At 37.7% G+C, this 20,163-nt stretch overlaps 1 protein-coding gene and 2 pseudogenes across 3 annotated transcripts in view; all 3 read left to right on the top strand.

The window, feature by feature from the left end:
- The window catches only part of Snx4 (sorting nexin 4), a 59,524-nt gene extending 48,664 nt beyond the window's left edge, over nucleotides 1-10,860 (top strand). For 2 of the 3 annotated variants that reach the window (XM_020184184.2, XM_074073355.1), the window contains 4 exons: nucleotides 1,106-1,205; nucleotides 3,496-3,641; nucleotides 4,962-5,076; nucleotides 9,710-10,860. In XM_020184184.2, the coding sequence (XP_020039773.1) occupies nucleotides 1,106-1,205; nucleotides 3,496-3,641; nucleotides 4,962-5,076; nucleotides 9,710-9,757 (409 nt within the window). In that variant the 3' untranslated portion in view covers nucleotides 9,758-10,860. Of the gene's footprint in view, nucleotides 1-1,105; nucleotides 1,206-3,495; nucleotides 3,642-4,961; nucleotides 5,077-7,046; nucleotides 7,083-9,709 lie in introns of all 3 variants that reach the window. The other variant, XM_074073354.1, reaches the window with a different exon arrangement.
- Nucleotides 10,861-12,151: 1,291 nt separating this feature from the next.
- On the top strand, nucleotides 12,152-15,578 carry LOC141423457 (putative monooxygenase p33MONOX pseudogene; annotated as a pseudogene).
- LOC109699479 (putative monooxygenase p33MONOX pseudogene) lies at nucleotides 13,226-13,487 on the top strand (annotated as a pseudogene).
- Nucleotides 15,579-20,163: the final 4,585 nt, after the last annotated feature.

Raw genomic sequence — 20,163 nt, 5'->3', positions numbered from 1 at the left:
GGTGGCTTGGTCAGTTTTCCTGTCTCTCTTAAAAGCAGTACAAGAATTGTGTTAAGGAAACAGAACAATGTTCCTCTAGCTGGTCAGTAACTGGTGTGAAAGCATCTGTACATTGTTAGCTCTTTTCCTTGCAGTGCTTTGAGTATGGTAAGTCTCACTGAGATAATCTCAAGTCACCAAGCAAAAGGTTGCTGAATACAGTGGAATTCTGTGCAACTTCTAAAAATAATGAAAATGGTTAATGTGTATTGGCCTGAAAAGACATCCATGGCATAGAGCTAAGTGAGAAAAGATGCAGAGCCATTTGGGGGATGTGGGTATATGTATTTGTAAGTGCCTAGCACATTTCTGGATGGATGTACACCATGTAGCAATGTGTAGTAAAGAGGCAGTTCTTGAAATTTTCTTTTTGTTTTATGCATTTCCATATTAGAATCATTTTTATACCAAGTGTGCTTTATTATTATGATTTATGATAATCAAAAGTAATAGACATTTTAAAAAAGAAGGAATACTCAGTTGCCACATGAGATGACAACCTTAGTTCTTATGTTATTTTAAAAAAATACATTTTTTGGTGGTACTGGGGTTTGCTAGACAGATGCTCTATCTAGCTGCTACTTGAGTCACACCTCCAGCCCCTTTTTTGATAGAGTGTTGCTCTTTTCCTCAGGGCCAGCCTTTGATCACAATCCTCCTACCTATACTTCCTGTATAGTTGAGATTACAGTGCATACCCCCACACTGCACTTGTTTGTTGAGATGGGAACCTTCCTAACTTTTTGTTCACGCTGGCCTAAAATTGTGACCCTCCCAATCTCTGCCTCCCAAGTAGTAGAAATTTTTCATGTATGTGGTAATAGTATATTTATTGAAAAATGATGCAAACAACTTTTGTCTTAAGTGTATGTAAAGTTTTTATGCTAAAACTCTGCTAGATTTAATTTCTAGCATTGGGCTACTACACTTTAAACTTAAAGTTCTAGACTGACAAGTTCTGACCATAATAGGACATTGTGATTGCCTCCCCTGTAACCCTGAAAAGCATTTTTTGACACGTTGAAGAAGCCAGGGAAGCTAAATGGTAGCACATTTTCACCCCCAGGGCTGTGTGCAGGAAACATGAGCTCATGCAGTATGATTTGGAGATGGCTGCTCAGGACCTGGCATCCAAGAAGCAGCAGTGTGAGGAGCTGGCAACAGGAGTGAGTACTCTTCAGGTCTCTGATCTGTTGCAGCAGATCAAGGAATCAGCTATACTTGAAAAGTGCAGTATGCTTGTATGTTTTACAGGAGAATAATTTGTGAGCAACTTTGCAATCATTTGGTCATTTTCTTAATATAAAAAGATAACCAGCTATCGAAAAAACCACATTTTGTGTTGTAAGAATTTGTATGGCATTTATGTGTTTTGCTGCACTGAGGGTTGAGCTCAGGGCTGCATGTTTGCTAAAGCAAGCACTCTGTATTACTTGAGTCATACGCCAGCCCTGTCCAATTTAATTTGGCAAGGTTTCTTAAGAAATTTTAGTTCACTTTGAACAGCCCTTACTCAGTTAGAATCAGTACCTGTCTCCTAACAAAGAGCTATGTACTTTGTTCTTTAATGCTTACAGTGCATACTCATGAAGAAAATTTCCTATCGTACTGCACAGACTTAGGTCTTCTTCCTGATAGGCTCTGTAATGTCCAATTTCTTCTTTGGAATGCATTGACTGCCATGGTGGGAAAGAATGAAACAGCAGCAGTGCTACTGTTTGTCAGTTTTGTCTTAGTTAATAAGTACTTTAGTTTTATAAATGCTTTTCATGCTGGCGGAGTGACTCAAGTGGCAGAGCACTTGCCTAGCAAGTGTGAGGCCCTGAGTTAAACCCCAGTACCACCCTTCTCCAAACAGTGATTTATATACATAATCTTACTTGCTATGTCTGTAAAAAGTCATAGACTTATGTAGGAAAAGACCTGTGACCATGAGCCATGTATATACTAAACCTTTGATTTATTCCTAAAACTTCAGAAGAAGTTGCCAGGCCATGTTGAGGGAGCTTGCTTCTCCATTTTTGCATATGAATGGAAGAGTATTGGCTTCCATAAGGTCCAGAGAGCAAGGAGATGGTAAAGCAGTGACACTTGAAGCTGACTGGCAATGCTCAGGTTTAGGCATCTTGTTTGATTAATAAATATCCAAGTTTCAGCAAGAGCCAGGCACATTTTAAATGTGTTTCTATTGATTTGTTTTCATAGTAATCTATTGAATTTTACCTATTTTTAATGTCATAGAGCAATTTTTAAAGTATGACCACTAATGTAAAGTAAGAAATAACTTGTCTAATTCTTTACCTGGAAGTTTTCCAGTTGATTAAGTTTCCCCTCTTTGACTGTTCTGTGTTATTCCAGGGTTAAAAATCATATTAAATGAGTCCCCTGGTTGTAAAGCTTATAGTGCTTTACACTGAGCTGAGGAAATGAGCACTGTCTTCTAGTTTTGAAGGAATGGAGAGCATGTAAGATATATGTAATATACAGTTCACCATCTTGATCATTTTTAAGTGTATCATTCAGTAATATCAAGTACTTTCATGTTGGTGTGCAACCAATCCCAAGATGAAAAGAACTCTGTTCCCATTAAACAACTACCCATTCTCCTCTCCATAGCCCTGGAAACCACCATTCCACCTTCAGTTTCTATGATTTTGACTACTCTATGTCCCATCAGTTAAGTGGGGATACAGTAAGTTTGTCTTATCCACAGATTTATTACACATGATTTTGACCAAGCACCCAAACCAAAATAAAAAATCAAAAGAAATTTTAAAAACAAAAATTTTAAATTCCCACATGTGCATTACATAACTCAATTGATGTGGAGAAGCTCTCAGTCAGTCCTGTCTTATCATCAGTTGTGTTGAAATATTATATGACCTGCTATTTCCCTACTCTTAATTTTGTGAAAACTTGCCTTCCAAAAAGCAGTGGTACCCAAAAAGCCAGGTAAATGTTATGGTGAATCCTCCCAAGCCCAAAAGGTCAGATAATGTGCTTAATTGAAGTGATAAAGTGAAAATTTGAGATTTGTTGAAAGGTGGCACGTCATAAAGTGGAAGTTGGGCAGTGTTATGGGAAAAAAATGAACCTAGCGTCCCCAGTATTTGCGTTAAAGAACATGAAATAAGTCTAGTTTTTGGTAAACAGCATTAATGTGTACAACAGTAATTTTGTGACAGCTGTAAATATGTTATAGGTAAATGTGAGTAATTTTAGAATCCTGAACTCGTATGTATTCTGAGCATTTGCAGTTTTCCCTCAGTGGTGGTCGTCTTGGAACTATAGATACCAGGGGTCTGCTATATTTCACTTACAATATAGTATAATATCCTCACAGCTCATTCTTATTATAACTTGTCAGAATTTCTTTTGTTTTAAAGACTGAATAATATTCATTGTATGTATGTATCTAACTTGAATGTATATTCATCTGTTTCTATTTTCTTTTAGACTGTGAGGACATTCTCTTTGAAGGGAATGACTACCAAGCTCTTTGGTCAAGAAACTCCAGAGCAGAGGGAAGCCAGAATAAAGGTGCTAGAAGAACAAATAAATGAAGGAGAACAACAGCTCAAATCTAAAAATCTGGAAGGCAGGTAAAAATGCCGAGATGTTTAACAAAGCTAAACTTGTAGACTACACAATGGGATGGACACACACACACACACACACACACACACACACATTAATAACAGTTCCCAACTTCCTAAGCCTCTCTCTCTGCATACAGTTTGTTCCTCTAAAATGCAGTAATTGTATTCATAAGAAGTTAACAAAAATTATGTTACAGAAACAGTTGTGTTAATGTTGGGAGGGTGGAGAGGTAGAAGAGATGGGGTTTGAGGTTTATAACATTATTTCTTTTCTTTTCATTGTATCTGTTCTTTGCACATTCTCTCAGCCCTTTCTTTTCCCCCATTTATCAAAAACCTGATCATTCCTCAGTGCACAGCTCATGTGTTACTTCACTTCCAGGATGACCTAGCACTCTATCCATGCCACTCTAGCACAGCAGATATGTTGCTGGGTGGTTAGTTGTGCTGTGTGACTGTCCCTGGATAAGTTATGAGCCTTTCAAACTTTATGTCTCTTCCACCTTGCATGGGGCTTGGCATGTAGTTATCCCATAAATATTTCTAGAAATTCAGTTCTTGGAGCTCTTCTGCCACTGCTTGGCTCATTTCCCTTGGTTTCATCTGAATAAATAAGTAGGCCAATGTAGACTAAGAATGAATCTTTTAAGGTAGCTTTGTTAATTTTTAGAACTTCTGGCACCAATTAAGTCAAAGTAAACTTGTGTGATTATAATTAAAGGTGCCTATCAGAATTTATTTTATTTTATTGAGATTTAGTCTCACTGTGTTGCCCAGGCTGGTTTGAACTCTAGGGCTCAAGTAATATTCCCCTCTTAGCCTCCTCCCAAGTATCTGGGACTATAGACACATGTGACTGCACCCAGCAATCAGAAGTTTTTAAAACCCTAGTTGTCATTTTAAAGCACATGTGTACTAAGTGTGATTCATAATTGACCTTGTCAAGAGTGTATATTTTCCAGTGACATAGGAAAGCATTTCCTTGTGGCATTGTAAGACTTGTGAGCTGGTTTTCAAGGAGACATATACTTCTGTTTCAAATGAATAATCTGAAGGTAGAATCCTTGTGAATAAAATGTAAGTTATTAAAATGCAGACAAAGAATAAATAAATAAAAAGTAAAATATGTAAAAATAGATAACTCTCTGCTTTTCCCTCACTGTAAGTTTTAAGAAACAGAAAAAAAGAACAGTCTTATGCAAGCAATAGCTTTTTCTTCTATATAGACAGAGTCAACTCAGATGAGAACTACTTAGTTGAGTTTATAATAAACAGTCTATTTAATTTAAGTAATAATGATAATGATGATACCTTTTATTTCAGAGAATTTGTGAAAAATGCATGGGCTGATATTGAACGCTTCAAAGAACAAAAGAACCGAGACTTAAAAGAGGCCCTCATAAGCTATGCTGTTATGCAGATCAGTATGTGCAAAAAGGTAGGTTTGCGTCCCAGTGAAGATACAAATTCAGAAGTGCTTACAAATTTCTGTACATTCTCTTAGTTGAACAAAAAAAATCATTTTAATTCTTCCCTTTCAGGACTTTTCTTATTTTTCTCTACTTAATTTTGAAATAAGTAGGAATTTTTTGTTTGGTTCTTTGGTTTTTGGTGGTACTAGGGTTTGGACTCAGGCTCTTGCACTTACTAGGTGGTATGGCGGAGTTTATCAAGTGATTTAACTTACATCATCTCAGGAAGTCATAGAAATTAAGAACTTCCATATTTCTGACCTTCTTAGAGGGAAAAAAAATCATACTCATATAAACACGTACCTAATTTTTATGATTTAGTTTATCCACAAACTTTATTTTTTTGATTGAACCATCACTTTTCTTACCCTTTTTGCTTGTATCACCAGCACTAGCAATAACAAGGATGTTTTGAGATGTAAACACCTGACCCACTTACAGTTAAGTGAACTCCTTTTGGCTTGGGCAAATTCATATTTATGCTTGAGTGAATTATAAGTTACTTCGTATTGTGAATCTTTGAAGTCACTTAAGAGAAGTTAAGGTGATGACTGGTGAATGCGCAGGTGTTAAAAGAAGAGACTCTTACAGTTAGTAGTGTTGCTATGCTTCCTTGCTGCCCTCCTGGCAATTTCTGCTGCTGCTGCTGTCTTGTTGGACATTGAGAGTTTTCTTTCTCAGGAAGAGTAAATGATCAGATAGAAAAGGTTTTACAGCTGTTTTTTGTTTTTGTTTGTTCTAAGAAGGACTCATTAATAGGCTTTGTAAAGTAAAATGCAAAGATTTGCGTAGATGCAAAGGTCTCCTCCCCTTTGTTTAGGGTGGGACCGAGGAGGGTGCTAGAGATGTAACCTCTGAATATATTTTCTGTAGATGTATTTGGACATGCTGTTGGGTGTCCCATGGGTTTGCATACACATCCTAAGATAATAGCAGTAGTAAAAAAGAGTTAATAAGAGTGTATGTTCATCTCATATTCCAAAACAATGCTGTGAAGTTTAATCATGTTTTATTTTCTTGCCTAAGTAGAATAGGTCTTTATATTTGAAAAGCAACAGGGTCCTTTATTTTCCTTTTTCTTTTTTTTCTTTTGCTGTGCTAAGTCCTTGTTCACGTTAGGCAAGCACTCTATCAACTGAGCTATATCCCCAGCCCCAGCCCTTGAATTTTTTTGAGACAGCCTCTTGCTGTGTAGCCCAGGGTAGCCTTAGAACTCTTTTGATCTTCCTTCCTTTGCCTGCTGAATACTGGGATTACAGGCATGTACCTCCACATCCAGTGCCTGACATATTCCTTTTCTTTGGAGGCTTAAAATTAAATGTCACTAGTTTCTTGGATAAATATGAATGTATTTTCTATATTTTAATTAAATATTAACTGAAAATATATCAGGCTTCATTTTGATGTCAGCAATTCAAAGTGTTAAATAAAAGTGTTACTTGAATATAATTGACTAAATTACAGTAGTAATAAACAAAAACATAAGTAACAAAGCATTTTAAAAGTAAATAGACTTTTGAATGCTTATCTTTTTGATAATGAATTATCTTATTTATTGAATCATATAGGTTAAAGCTTTTAAAAAATATTGGATTGCTCTTCCAGTTAACTTATCTTTGTAGTTATTATTATAAAAAATAACACATGTGCCCAATGCAAAAAATTTGAATAACTTGGAAACATATTTAGTAAAACTTTCTCCTCCTCCCCCATATCCTTTCTAAATATATCCTACTTTTATACTTTCATGTGGATCCTTCCATATTTTTTGTATATATAATCATTTAGAAAATACATTTCTCTTCTCCACAAATCAGGGTTATATTGTATGCACTGGTGTATAGTCTCTAGTTTGATGTCTCATGAACATCTTATGATGATAGTACATGACATCTATCTCTTTTCCTGTTTTTATTTATTTTTCTTTTTTTGGCAGTACCAGGACTTGAATTCTGGGCCTCGCACCTGCTAGGTAGGCACTCTACCCACTTAACCCACACTCCCAACTCTTTTTGCTTTGGTTATTTTTAAGATAGAGTCTCGTGTTTATGCCTAGCCCAGCCTGGACTGCAATCCTCCTATTTATTCTTCCTGGAAAGGTGGGATGGCAGGCGTGCACCACCATGCCCAGCTTATCAGTTGAGATTGGGGTCCCATGAAATCTTTTGCACAAGATGGCTTCATACTGTGATCCTCCTTATCTCCACCTCCCAGGTAGCTAGGGTTACAGGTGTGAACCACTGTACTTGGCAAGAATTATTTCATTCAAACAGTGAACACTATTAGATACTGCATTTGTTTCTTTATTTGTATGTTTGAGACATTTGTATGTGTTGTAGCCCAGGTTGGCCTCAAACTCTTGATCCCTCCTGCCTCAGCCTCCTCAGTGCTGGGATTGCAGGTGTGCACCACATGCATAGCTCTAGATACTATTTATCTAGCCAATCTGAGACATTTTAAAGGATTTTTGTTTTTTATTTATATTTACCTCCTTTTTGTATCCCATTAGAGAGGAAGGAGACTAAAAGAATTTCTGTTGTTTGAAGCCTCATAAATATGGATACACTTTTTTTATATAATGAAAATTTTCTTTTTATTAGCATATATTAATTGTACAAAATCCTGAGTTTCATTATGACATTTCCATGTATATAATGTGCTTTAATCATATTCATCCCCCCATTTTCCTCTCTTGCTCGCTTCCCACTGGTCCCATTCCTTTTCCCAAATAGTCTCCCTTTTATGGTAATGTGCTTTCTGTGTATGAGAAAAAGCATACAATATTTTGTCTTTCTGAATCTGGCTTGGATGAGCTCCAGTTGTATCCATTTTCCTGCAAATGATATAACTTCATTCTTTATGGGTGAATAATACTCCATTGTGTATGTATACCTCTGTTCATCTGTTGATAGACTCTCTTGATTCCATAACTTGGCTATTGTGAATAGTGTTGCAGTAAGCATGGGTGATTCCTTCACATATATATTCAGGAATGGTTATAGCTGGATCATATGGTAATTCCATTTTAGTTTTTTTGAGGAATTTCCATTCTGATTTCCATAGTGGCTGGACTAACTTACATTCTGTATATAAGGGTTCCTTTTCCTCCAGATTCTGGTCAGCATTTGTTGTTGGTTTTTTTTTTTTATGATAGCCATTATGACTACGGTGAGATGGAATCTCAATGTAGTTTTGATTTGCATTTCACCTGATGGCTAAGGAGGTTGGACATTTTTTCATGTATTTATTGGTCATTTTTACTCTTTTGAGAAATGTCCAATTAATTTGCCCATTTATTGATTGACTAATTTGTTCTTTTGGTGTTTTAATTTTTTGAACTTTTTATACATTCTGGACATTAATCCCCTGTTGAATGAATAGCTGGCAAAGATTTTTCTCCCATTCTGTAGGTGGCCTCATCACTCTGGTAATTAATGCCTTTGCTATGCAGAAGCTTTTTAATTTGATGAAATCCAGTTTGTCAATTCTTATGATTATTCCTGAGTTATTGAAATCCTATTCAGAAAGTTGTTACCTATACCTGTATCTTGTAGTGTTTTCCTGAAGTAGTTTAAAAGCTTTGGGTCTTATATTAAGGCCTTTTATCCATTTTAAATAGATTTTTGTACACAGTGAGAGATAAGGATCTAGTTTCAGTCTCCTACATGTGGTTATCCAGTTTTTCCCAGCACCATTTGTTGAAGAGGCTGTCTTTTTTCTAATGTACATTTTTCGCACCTTTGTCAGAACAATAGCTGAAGTCAGGTTTTGTGACTCCTCCAACATTATTCCTTTTGCTCAAGATTGCTTTGGCTAATTACAGTCTTTTGTGCTTCCATATGAAGTTTAGAATTGTTTTTTCTATTTAAATAAAGAATGTCTATGGAATTCTGATGGAGATTACATCGAATCTGTAGATTGCTTTTGATAATACAGCCATTTTCACCATATTAATTCTGATCCATGAACAAGGGAGGTCTATCTTCTAGTGTCGTCTCCAGTTTCTTTATTCAGTGTTTCATAGTTTTCATCATAGAGGTCTTCCTCCTCTATGACCTAGAGGTTTATTCCTAGGTCTTGTTTTGTTTTATTTTGTTTTTTTTAAGGCTATAGTGAATGGGATTGTTTTCCTTATTTCTTTGTTAACGTATTCATTATTGGTATATAGAAAAGCTACTGACTTTCAAAGTGGGAGGCCCTGAGTTCAGTCCCTGTACCATCAAAAAGAAATAAAGCTGATTTTTATGTGTTGATTTTGTACCCTGTTACTTTGTTGAAGGTTTTTTTTTTTTTTTTTTTTTTTTTTACCAGATCAAAGAGTTTTCTGGTGGAGTTTAGGGTATTTTAAGTACAGAATCATACCATCTACAAATAGGGATAATTTGACTTCTTCATTTTCTATTTCTATGTCTTTTATATTTTTCTCTTGTTTTATTGCTCTAATATTTCAAGCACTATATTGAATTAGACCGGTAAGAGTGGATACCTTTGTTTCAGTCCTGATTTTAAAGGAAATGCTTTCAGTTTTCCCCATTTGCTATAATTTTGGTTAAAGTTCTGTCATACAGAATCACATTTTACAGTTGTTTTTGTTTTTAGGGAATTCAAGTGTGGACCAATGCTAAGGAATGTTTTAGCAAGATGTAATCCTGTGAAATGAATTTCTCTTCAATCAAAGTGCCCCAAAACAGAAGCACAAGTAAATAAAAAGAAATTTAAGTTGCTACGCAGTATATACAAAAATATATAATAAGTTGAATTAATTCAGCTTTCTTTAACCTGATTATAGTTGTGTACATATAGCACAAAAAGGATGTATTTTAATGAAGATTAAATATTATAATTTGAGGTTTTGGGGACTGGTGCTGATTCCAAAAAGTTAATTTAATAATATATACCAACAGATTGTTTGTCAGGCTTTTGAACCAATGTCCGAATGTCAAGATGTTAGTTAATTTCTAGATGCTCTTTTCATTGCCAACTGTTTCAGAGCCCTCATGTAGGGAGTTTTTTCCTAAGATTGAAATCCTATATTTGCTTCTTAAGACCCACAAATCTGTTATAGAGGGTTATTTTTCTCTTGCCTTATAATTAATTGAACTGTTTGGTTTGATAAAGCTCAGAAGAAATTTATTGTGAAATATGTTTTCCTCCACATTCATTGATGCCTGTATAACATCTGCATATATTAGAAAATGCCTTCAGTTTGTGTTTTACCAGAATTTTGATACCGTTCAGAAATTTTATACTGCCAATAAAGAACTCTCAGCTTCTCAGATATAGAGGAGATTGTTATGATGTAGGAATTGCTATATAGAAAGTTTTAATTGAGTATTACTACCCTCAAATAATTCCTAACCTCAGTGGTGAGCCTCAATTTACTCTGCTTGGCTCTCTGCACATGGCATTTCAGGGTACAAGATGTAGCACTCCCATGTATAAGATATAATATGTGATAAACATATGCTCCACCTTCGTTCTTAACGTTCTTTGTTTTGTTGCTTGGCTGTGATTTTTGTAAAGATAAATTATAATTTTTAATGTATGTTTTTGTGATATATGTTCATAAACCAAGCAGTCTCATTTTGCTAGCTTTGCAAAATCTTAAATGTGTACTCCTTATTTCTAATAATGTTAAAAAAATACCCAGTACTGTTTAACATTTGACTTTTTTACATGTTTAAAATGTTGCTGGATTTTTGTGCTGTTTGCCAAACTTATACAATAAATAAATGAAGTATTGTGCTGATTTTCAGATTTTTGTTATTTTAACAAGATAATCCATACAAATTAATATCTGATATTGTATGAGAAAAATAATACATCCATATTATATTTTTTAAGTGTTTATTTGTATAAATTTGTCTTATACCCAAATGTTGATGTTTTCAAAAATTAGATCCTGAAATGAGAAAAGATTCTTAGTGGGTTTTTTTGTTTTTTTTTTTTACAAATAAGATTGGTAAAAGCAAAAGACATTTGTATGGAGGCACATTTCATGTCTTTGAACTGTGTCATCTCTTGGCTAATGAAATAAAGTACCTTTCCATTTAGTATTTATAAAACAAAAGTAGGGCTAGAAGAGTGGCTCAAGTGGTGGAGTGCCTGCCTAGCAAGCACAAGCCCCTGATTCAAACCCCAGTACCACAAAAAAGGAAGAAAAAAAAACCCATCAAACCCTGAATCTGGGGGTGTAGCTCAGTTGTAGGGTGTTTACCTTGTCATGCATTCAATTCTCAACACAGGGGCGGGGCGGGGGGAAGACATAAAAAGCCTCCCTCCAAAACTAACTTTAGGCTAGAATGTACTAGATTGTTTCTATTTGCAGACTTAATTTGAGAGACCCTTGTTAGCTGTGTTTTAAAGGACAAATTAAAGCTAGGTATGGTAGTGTGTGTCTGTAGATCCAGCTATTCAAGAGACTGAGGCAGGAGGATCACTTGAGCCTAGTAGTTCAAGACCTACCTGGGAACATGGTGAAGCTTTGTCTCAAAATAAATAAATAAATAATAATAATTAGGCCCAGCAACTGTAGCTTATGCCTGTAATTGTAGCTACGAAGGTGGATTGCAGTTTGAAGCCAGTTCAGGCATATAGAGATCCTATCTCAAAAAATACCCAACACCACAAAAAAGGACTGGCGGAGTGGCTCAAGTGGTAGCGTGCCTGCCTAGCAAGTGAACTCAGATACCTTGAGTTCAATACCACCAAAAAATATATAATATATATATATATATATTATATATATTAGAAACAAACATGAATTAGGAAAAATAAATATTGTTACTCTAAGATATACCATCATACACTTGATTGTAACTATATTTGACTAGGAATATCTTTAGAGGTTGATTTGAAAATTACTCCACTTTATAGCACAATTATTCCTTTAAAAGGTCTCTTAGCTGGGCCTGGTGGCTCACACTTGTAATCTCAACTATTCAGGAGGCAGAGAGCAAGAGAATCGTGGTTTGAGTCTAACCAGTGCAAAAAGTTCATAAAACCCCATCTCAAAAATAAAAACAAACAAAAGTGGGAGTGATGTCATACACCTGTCATCCCAGCTATAGAAGTGTAAGTAGGAGATTTATGGTCCAGCCAATCCATGTTAAAACCTCAAGGCCCTATCTCAAAAACAACCAAAGCAGGCCAGTGCTTCTCGGTCATTGACATGGACCATTGGTGTTGCTGTCCCTCTTGTGATGGTGTGGACTGTGCACAGCATTTCCAGAGTCTTGGGTTCTCTGAGCCTCTTTAGTAGCAGATTTCAGGCAGTAGGCTGCTGGGTGGCAGCAGGAGATCAGAACTTCGGGACGGACTCTTCCTGGGGGTTTTGCTGATCTGTAGCTGCACACTTTCTCATTAGCATCCACTAGACCCAAGAGCCTCTGGGAAAATTGTCCCCTGCCCATCTGAATGTGCTGGTGGGCATTCAGCTACCATGGTGCCCTTGAAGACCCTGTGCCATGACTCCTCCCTCAGCTGACATGGGCAGCATTCCCAGGCACAAGTATCAGCATCTAGCCAAAAAGCAAAGAAGGAAGAGGCCAGTGTATCCCCCCACTCCCACAACCGCCCCCAGCTGTGACCCTGTCAGTGGCCATGACTTTACCAATAACGTCCTAGTGGTAAAGGCGAAAGGTACCAAGGTCATGAATTCTCTCTGATCGCAAAACAGACCCAGGAGAGCATCCAGCATCTTGAGCAAGAGGCAGACCTGAGAGATGCACACCCCCAAGCTCCTCACCACTGAGAAGACCAAGTACCTCCAAGTGGCAGAAACACTCCTCACACTAAAGCTGCAGAGTGGAGAGTAAACGAGAAGAGAAGCAGTCTGCATCAGCCTAGTCCACCACAGGGGCACCCCTCACTCTTCCCCCAAGCAGAAGCTCAGACGCTGCTTCACCTCTGGTTCTTCCACAGCTAGGATCCAAATCCTAGCACCATGAATCCTGGAAGTGGGGATAAAGACAGAAACTCTTTACAGAAGTTTGGGGGTTTTTTTGTTGCTATTTGTTTTTTAGTGGTACTAGGGTTTGAACTCAGGGCCTCACACTTGCTAGGTAGGTGCTTTACTGCTTGAGCCACTGGAGTTACTCCACCAGATAGGAGAGAAACTCATGAGATAAATGAAGTGTCTTTGGACCAAGACACTCCAAAAGGCAGATTCTGGGGGTTTTGCCAGCAAGGTCTACAAAGGAGCCCAGAAGCCCTGTCCCGTGGAGCTGATCCATGCTTAGGGCACCTGAATGGCTGAAGATCCAGAAACCTTCAAGCTGCCCAAGATAGATGTCCCAGTGATAGAAGGGAAGAAACAAGCATTGCAGACCTGTAATCTCAAACCCCATAACTTAAACATACACCCACTGGCTTCTAGAGTGCTTTCCATCCTAGGAATTCTTTTACTTTGCTTTGGCTCTGTCATGGTATGTTTTTGTTTTTGTTTTTTTTTAAAGCCTGTTAAACTGGGGCTAGAGCTAGAGACATAACTGGTTTTGAGCAACATTTGTGTAAAGTTTGTCCTTGTGTGGAAGAGAGAATTTTGTGCTGCTCTAAAGTAAAACTAAAAAAATATCAGCAGTAATGCTTGGGGGATCTCCTGACCTATTTTTGTATTATTTGCCCTAGACAAGAACTTCTATCCTTAGGGCTAGGGACATGGCTCAAGTGACAGAACTCCTGTAAGCATAAGGCCCTGTGTTCAAACTCCAGTACTACCAAAAATATAAAACAAATTTTTTTTTTTTTAAAAAAAGAGAATGTTGATCTTACTTCGCTTAACTAGGTAAATAATGTCTATTCCAAAACCTAGGCTTCTTGTTTCTTTTGCCATGATCAGTGTGAGCGTGGAGGAGGCCCACCCATGAGTTTGGACAACTTTGGCCCTCTCGACTGTGCAAGAGCTGGGATGCAGCTTGTCAAGTTAGGGTTCTGAGACCAGCGATCTGAGTCCAGTTAACAGCCAGACTTGGTAGGGACCCCTCTTCCTAGTCTTAAAGCAGAGGCTCCTTGCTTTTCGGTTGATGTAATGGATCACTTCGTCCTGCAGCCGGTTTTCCACGCCTCTTGCTACCTCTTGGCCCACCGATGTTGGAGGAATGCTGTTTTTATATGTCACAAATACTAGTCTTGCATATCCTTTCTTGTACTTTAAAGTGAAATTAGTTTTAATGTCAGTTTGGTTGGAAAACTTCCTAATGCAGAAAATTGAGTATACTGATTTAATATTGAAAAACATGCTAAACCATCTTGTTTTTCTTTTGTGGTGGTGCTGGAGATTGACCCCAGAGTCTTGCTCACGGTAGGCAAATGCTGTATCACTGAGCTACATCTCCAGCCCCCGGATGTTAAGCTTTTTTTAGAGTAAAGAAGATGGCAAGTATACTTGAGGTTCATGTGTAATTCGTGTCACCTAATTTTGATTTCTTTGTTCAGGTCAGGCCTTGAAACTTTTTTTTGGTGGTGGTGGAGGGAATTCAATATTTCTCTGTAGTGAAGTATTTTTCACCAAAATGAGCCTCACCTTTATGCAACACATCTTGTTGAGGAAAGGAAATACAGAAACTGCCTTTGTCTTTCTCTTTTCTGTGTGCATGTTCACTGTCTTGAACAGTGTCTCAAATTCTTGCTGTTTTTGTTTTAGATGTATTTTGTTTTCATAAGAGCTGACTTTCTCATAGAGAAGCCCTGGAGTCTAAAATTGTCAGGAAAATTAATTTGTGTTTTTGTTATATTCCTTGTATTGACAATAATCATTACTACTTTTCTAAAGTAAATAAGCAAACCAAAAGAGAGCAAGGTGCGTGGCTCAAGTGGTAGAACATCTGCCTTGCAAGTGCACATGCAAGGCCCTGACTTCTACCTCAAGTATCAAAAAAAAAAAAAAAAATTTAAATCTCTTAAAGGAATTTTATGATAGAAATCAATTTGTATTATTCAAAGTAAATATAAAGAAAGTAATCTATATTCAATAACCCTTTTCAGTATTTACAAATCAGATACACATTCGCTGGTAAATGGATGGAATTGGAGAACATCATTCTGAGTGAGGTTAGCCTGGCCCAAAAGACCAAAAATCATATGTTCTCCCTCATATGTGGACATTAGATCAAGGGCAAACACAACAAGGGGATTGGACTTTGAGCACATGATAAAGCGAGAGCACACAAGGGAGGGATGAGGATAGGTAAGACACCTAAAAAACTAGCTAGCATTTGTTGCCCTCAACACAGAGAAACTAAAGCAGATACCTTAAAGCAACTGAGGCCAATAGGAAAAGGGGAACAGGTACTAGAGAAAAGGTTAGTTCAAGAAGAATTAACCTAGAAGGTAACACACATGCACAGGAAATCAATGTGAGTCAATGCCCTGTATAGCTATCCTTATCTCAACCAGCAAAAACCCTTGTCCCTTCCTGTTATTGCTTATACTCTCTCTACAACAAAATTAGAAATAAGGGCAAAATAGTTTCTGCTGGGTATTGAGGGGGTTGGGGGGAGAGGGAGGGGGCGGAGTGGGTGGTAAGGGAGGGGGTGGGGGCAGGGGGGAGAAATGACCCAAGCCTTGTATGCACATATGAATAATAAAAGAAAATAAATAAATAAAAATAAAAATCAGATACAAAATGAATTATTAAAAAGGTGAGACATTCTCAAAGGATAAATACAAAAAGGTAATATAAGCAAGGACTAAAGAAAAATGACTCATTGAGTTAATATAAATACTTAGTAACAAATGAAGATTTCATGTGGAGAGTGTGCCAGTGATACAGTTGGTATGATATAGCTAAAGCATTAAAATTAACTGAAGTCATATTTAACTTTCACTTACATCCAAAATCTTGAATACAAATGAATGAGTCACTGGTAATTACAACACAGCATTCAAAACAGGAACTGAGGGTTCTTAACATTCAAGCATCTTTAGAATAAGCACAGGATACCCAATTTGAAATAGAGTGAAAAATCAAGTTATATAACAGCAATGTTAGACTTTTTATATCCTTATAGTCATTTTGGGGGGATAGTATTGAGGTTTGAACTCAGGACCTCACACTTGCTAGGCTGGTCTACCTGTGGAGCCACACCTCCAACCCTTAAGTTGCTTTTCAGGTAGGGTCTTATGTTTTTGTCTGTGGCAAAATAGGCCCTCCTACCTACAGCTTCAACACAGCTGGGATGACAGGAGCACACCACCATGCCCATCTTACTGAGTTGGGGGGGTCTAGCTAACTTTTTTACCTAGGCTGAACTCAAACTGTGATCCTCCTAATCTCTGCCTTGCCAGTAACTGTGATTATAGGCATGAGCCACCATACTCACATCTTGTAATCATTCTTTAGATTCCTGTGCATACTCCCTTCATGGATAGTACTGAGTCTCCTAGACAATTTCCCCTAAGCAAAGAAATTTCTTTCAAGGTTGGATAACCCAGAAAAATGAACTAGTAAAAAACTAAATCAGTAGACTAGTGCTTCCTAAATTTTTTTGTAGCTTTAAGTATTTATATATTTGAAAGAAAGAAGCTAGAGGAAAAAATTAAAATCTATTAAATCTATCCAGACATGGCGGTACACACGTTCAGGAGGCTGAAGCAGAAGGATCATGAGTTCCATGCCAGCCTAGGCTATACAGCAAGACCTTACCTCAAAAAGAAGTAAGAAGAAAGGCAAAAAAATTTTTGTGGCACTGAGGTTTGAACTCAGGGCCTCACACTTGCTAGGCAGGTGCCCTACCACTTGAGCTACTTCACCAGTCCAGAAGAAAGAAATACTAAAGATAAAAGAAAGCATCATGATATGGAAAATAAATAAACCATAGAGTTAAGAAAGCCAAAGCTCAGCATGGTGGTTCACCTCTGTAATCCCAGCTATGCATGATTGTGGTCTGAGGCCAGCCCAAGCAAAAAAGTAAGAGACCTTACCTGAAAAATAACTAAAGCAAGAAGAGCTAGAGGCATGGCTCAAGTGGTAGAGCACTTACCTAGAAAGCTCCAAACCCTGATTTCAAACCCCAAAACCTCCAAAAAAGGAAGGAGAGAAGGGAAGGTAAAGCTGGCTCTTTGAGATTAATAAAGTTAAACCCCCTAGCAAAACTATAGGGAAAAAAAAAAGGTAAAGTACAAATTACCCATATTAGGAATGAAGTATGGGATGTTATTTATTATAAATCTTAAAGGCATTAAAAGGATGGTGAGGAAATCTGATAAACAACTTTAAACCAACAAATTAAATGAAATCAAATTCCTTAAAAATAGAGCTTACTGATAATGTGCCATGCTCCTTTGGTGGGACATTGCTCAGGCCACACTCCAGCAGCAGTGTGAAATCTTCTGACTGCAGGACCATAGGGAGGTCACCTGGACGCGTCAGAAGCAGGAAATGAATGTTCCAAACATGACCAAGCTATAAATGTATTGCTTGAACATCAGCTTTATGTTTATCATTCTGGTTCCTACTTGTAAATCTGGTTGCAGTGTAACATGAGGCAGGTGGACTGCTAAAGCACATAGTTGGACATTGGCAGCCCCCTACTTCAAATAGTTAACAGCTCAATAAAAGCGTTCTGCTTGGATTCTTCCATAAAGAAACACAAGGCCAGAGGTCTTCTGAAAATACTATTAACATTTTTTGGCAAAGCCAGCGAAGGAGCTAAAAAGAGCCGATTCCAAGATGGTGACTAGAGGGTGGAAGCAGAAAGCGTGCCTCCTAAAGTAAAATCTTGGAGAGATGCTGGAGATACACCTTACAGGAAAAAAACACTGAGAAGAGGCAAAACTTTGACTCCTCCACACCTCCAGCCTGCGCATAGCATCTCCACTTCATGTTAAATGGAGAAACCAGGAAGGCTCCCACGCAGCCAGATGCCAGCTCCCAGACAGCTGGGGAAGACGCAGACCACAAGGTGAGCAAAGCGGCACACAGTACTCCCACAGACAACCCTGGGCCAGATCATCATAGCCCCCTGGACAGACCAACCCCCACCCAGGGAAAAAAGAAAAAACTGAATAAACAACAACAACAAAAAAGACACGTAGCAAAGAGGGCAGGGCGCCCTGAGTGCCAAGGGGGGGGGAGGGGCAGTTCCTCATGGAACTGTAAATAAACAAGCTGGCCGGAGAAGGCAGGAGCGGTAGCACCTGCCCAGGAACCAGGAGCAGGAAAGCTTGTAAAAGCAGCAGTGGGAGGAAAACTCCACAGGAGAGGGGGGAAGGCCCACTCCCCACATGAACTGTAAATAAATTCACCGGCCTGAGAAAGTGGGTGTAGCATCACCTCCCCAGTGTGCTTAGAAAGGGGAAAAGCTTGTAACAGTGGTGGTCATGCCCAGGAGAACTCTAAATAAACAAAGCCTGAGGGGCCAGGTAAGTGTTAAGCTCACTCCTGAGATCTGCATAAATAAAGCCTCCAGTAACAGCAGGCTGACAGCAGCGGGCAGGTGAGCTGCAGCCTCAGATAGCCATTCACAGACCTGTCTCCAGACTCTTTTTTTTCTCTCTTCCTTTGATGAGACAACAACCGAACTACACCTGCATGCTGAAAGACTTACTGAAACTGTATTGCATTTGAACTTGGGACACTTTGTGGTGTTTTGTATTTTTGGGTTTTTTTTGTTTTTTTCCCCTTTCATGAAACAACGACAGAACTACTTCTGAGACACTATCTCCAGGATTGGAGACTGAGGGACGAACACCAAAATTTTTAAGACTGAAAGTTTATTGCATTTGAACTTGGAGATTTAAAAAATTTTTTTTTTATTTTTCAATCCTCTCTGTCTCTCTAATGCGTGTTTAGCTTACTGTTTATTAGTACACTATCTCTCCCTGTTTATATCTTTGAAACTTTTTTGTTGTTTTTTTTTACTTGTTTGTTTTTCCCTTTTTCTTTACCTTCTTTGCTTTCCTCTCTTTTTCTTTCCCTTTGCTTTGCTTTTCCTCTCACCCTTCCATTCTAAATATCACCATTGTTATTATTACAAGCTAGAAAATACTTAATTGCACACAGTACAGGGATAATAACAACACCAAGGGCAATGACGGGAAGACAGAAAAAACAGGGAAACCAGTTTCCCCACAGCAAAAAATTAGTACAGAAACCAGAGAGAAATGAAGAAAACAGATACTCAGATCCAGACTCCAACAAAATGAAGATAAACTAAGCCAAAGAACCCAATGAAGCCCACAAGAATAATCTAAAAGAAGAAATACTACAGGTACTCAATGAGAATTTTATAGAGATGATACTGGATATGGTCAACCAAAATGTACAGGAGACACTCAAGAAATTCCAAGACAACAAAAATAGAGAATTTGAGAAAGCACAAGAAGAAATAAACCATAGAAGCATTGTATAAACACCAAAGTGAAACAAAGAACACAATTAATAAGAGATAAATGAACTCAGGACAAAAATAGACAACATTAAAGAGGAAACGACCCAGGATATGAAAACAAAAGGCCAATCCAGCAGAACAGAACAAACAGAAGACAGAATCTCAACACCTGCAAGAACTCCATCAAAAGAAAAATGAAAAACAAAATGTATTTAAAAAAAACCCTTATAGTTATATATAAAACAGAGAAGAAAACTTTGTAATACCAATTTCTTAGTACAATTCAAAGCTTGCAAGTTTATATCAAAAGCAATTTTTAAAACTGTGATGAGATGAGTAGATGGATAACAATTATGCAAAAAATTAAAAGTAAAACTCAATATGGTAATAACACAAGTAGCATTATGGAGACTTGTCAAGTATTGTAGGAGACTTCCAGTTAAAATACAGCAATTTAAGTATGGATTTATCTTTGTTCTTTCACAGAATGTCTCCAAAGTAACAGCTTTCTATTAAGCAAAAAAAAAAAAGTTACAGTAGACCCTTGGTATCCCCAGGTATGTGGTCCAAGGAGACTGCCATTGAGAAGAAGCCGTGAACGCTTAAACATGAGAGATGATGTGGGACTGGCAGGAGCATCTGCATCCACCCAACTGCAGAATGAGCACATGGGAATTCTTTTTTAACTGCACTTGGTCAAATCTGTAAGTAAGGCATGCTTAC

Source organism: Castor canadensis, chromosome 5 (assembly GCF_047511655.1).
Source record: "Castor canadensis chromosome 5, mCasCan1.hap1v2, whole genome shotgun sequence".
In the NCBI taxonomy this organism is placed as follows: domain Eukaryota; kingdom Metazoa; phylum Chordata; class Mammalia; order Rodentia; family Castoridae; genus Castor; species Castor canadensis.
The sequence above is the reverse complement of the archived record's forward strand: the minus strand, read 5'-3'. Positions and strand labels throughout refer to the sequence as shown.